The 2049-nt window shown below is 53.1% G+C and overlaps 1 protein-coding gene across 10 annotated transcripts in view; it reads right to left on the reverse strand.

Moving 5' to 3' along the window:
- Positions 1 to 387: 387 nt before the first annotated feature.
- KCNIP2 (potassium voltage-gated channel interacting protein 2) overlaps positions 388 to 2049 on the reverse strand; it is a 17652-nt gene continuing 15990 nt past the window's right edge. For 6 of the 10 annotated variants that reach the window (XM_007470374.1, XM_007470379.1, XM_007470372.1 and 3 more), the window contains 6 exons: positions 1707 to 1776; positions 1468 to 1538; positions 1239 to 1346; positions 949 to 1053; positions 752 to 814; positions 410 to 457 (listed from right to left, as the gene is read on the reverse strand). In XM_007470374.1, coding sequence (XP_007470436.1) covers positions 410 to 457; positions 752 to 814; positions 949 to 1053; positions 1239 to 1346; positions 1468 to 1538; positions 1707 to 1776 — 465 coding nt within the window. Of the gene's footprint in view, positions 815 to 948; positions 1054 to 1238; positions 1347 to 1467; positions 1539 to 1706; positions 1828 to 2007; positions 2011 to 2049 lie in introns of all 10 variants that reach the window. The other 4 variants (XM_007470377.1, XM_007470381.1, XM_007470380.1 and 1 more) reach the window with 4 other exon arrangements.

Genomic DNA, 2049 nt, shown 5'->3' on the forward strand with positions numbered 1-2049 from the left:
GGACAGAACAGCCTTTCTGATAAGGGGGTCTTAGGGGAAATGGTTATGAGATCAGGGATGGGGGAAGCACCATAGCAGGAGACATTTTGTCTAGCATTGTGGTTTCTCAAGTGGGGGTGGAAGGGGGAGGACCACTCAATTCCTATAGCAGTGGCACCCTCAGCACTGAGTTTCAGGCAGGAAGGGGGAGCTGTTGGGAGTTGGGAACACCCCACAGATACACTCTGCCCACTCTATAGCCCCCTCAGCTCCAGCAATCTGGACCACTGAATCCCCAGGCTCTTGGATTCCTATAGCCCCCAGGGTAGAGCTAGGATGAGGACAGACCTGGGAAGAGAAGGGTGAGGTCCACCTGGACTAGGGCTACAGCATGGTCCCCCCAGGACAACTGACCCCCTCTCCTGGGGAGCTAGATGACATTGTCAAAGAGCTGCATGGATCTCATGATGTTCTCGTCCTGTAGCCACGGTGGGAGAGAGGCAGATTGGAGAGAAAGAAAAAGAGCTTATCAGAGACAGGGAGAAGGACACTGACTCAGAAATGGGGACATTCAGAGACAGAGAGAGGCAGTGAGGAAGGAGACACCCAGAGAGGTGGGGAAGGGACAGGCCTCCCCAAGTTATGAAGCAAAAAGATTCAGAGGTGGCGATGAGTTAGGGAAATAGTACTCTGCCCAAAGGAGCCTTCTCTTACGTCATTGAATCAGGCCCTGAGTCCAGACCAGGGAAATGTAGAGGGCAGGGCCCTGTACCTTTTGACAAGATTCAATGAATTCCTCAATAGTCACCACGCCATCTTTGTTCCTGTCCATCTTCTGCAAAAAGGTAGTCAGGTAGGGAAAACAGAAGGGATGACAGGAGAGAGGCAGGCAGAACTCGTGTAAGTTCCCTTCTGGGACCTCACCTCCTTCCCTTCACTCTAAAACCCAGCCTGCCCAGTCCCAGGCACCTGGAAGAAGCTCTCCACGTGTTCCCTTGGGGCCTCCTCCCGGAGTGCAGGATATGTATACTTGCCCATCATGTCATAGATGGACTTCATGATATCAAGCATTTCCTGTTAGGCCGAGAGAGAAGAGGATCCCTCCTCAGAGCCTCCAGCCTCCAAACTAGAAGGCCTAGAACCTAGGGCAGACCCCACCCCTTGCTGGTGATGTATATGTGGGTCACATTTCCCTCCTATGGGCCCTTTACACCTCCCCACACACATACAACCCCTCCAGCTCTTCAGCTGCCTTGTACCTCCTTGGTGATGCAGCCATCCTTGTTGAGGTCATACAGGTTGAAAGCCCAGTTCAGCCTGTCATCTGTGGTTCCCCGAAGAATCACTGACAAACCAGCCACAAAGTCCTAGGAAGGAGGCAGGGGAAAATGGGTCTTCTGATACCTTTCACCCAACCCTCTCTCTGGGTCTGGCCTGGCCCTGAAGCCCCAGGAAACGTGCTTCCCTGGCCCACAGTCTCCAGCTCACCTCAAAACTGACTGAGCCATCATGGTTGGTGTCAAAGGCATTGAAGAGAAAAGTGGCATATGTGCTGGAGTCTGCAGGATAAGTGTGGATGAGTAAGCTTGGCTTCCAGACAGGAGAGGACTTCCTACCTCCATACATCTGTGGGGCTCCTCGAACCCCATTCACTTGGCATTTCCAGCCCTCTCCCCAACTCAGCCTAGAGATGGACAGCTGCTTCTTCTCAGGACTTGTCCCCTCACCTCCTTGAGGAAAGAACTGGGAATAAATCTGCTTGAAGTTCTCCTCATTGACAATTCCGCTGGGACATTCCTGGGGGTAGCGTAGGGAAGGAAACCAGACTGAAGGAAGAGACAAAACCCCCTTCCAACTCACCGCCCCTCCCCTCCCCCAGGTTCCCACCCAACCCTCCCTGTCCAGAGACTCCCAGAGAGAGGGGAAATCTTCGTGTCTCCAGGGGGCTCACCATGTAGCTCTTCTCCTGGAGGAAAGACTTCTCCCAAGCGCACAAATAAAAAACACAGAACTGACAGACCAATTGACAGGCTCCGCCCCTTCTCAAATCAGCAGGTACCCCTACCTAGA

The sequence above is a fragment of the Lipotes vexillifer genome, unplaced genomic scaffold, assembly GCF_000442215.2.
Source record: "Lipotes vexillifer unplaced genomic scaffold, Lipotes_vexillifer_v1.1 scaffold916, whole genome shotgun sequence".
Lineage (NCBI taxonomy): Eukaryota > Metazoa > Chordata > Mammalia > Artiodactyla > Lipotidae > Lipotes > Lipotes vexillifer.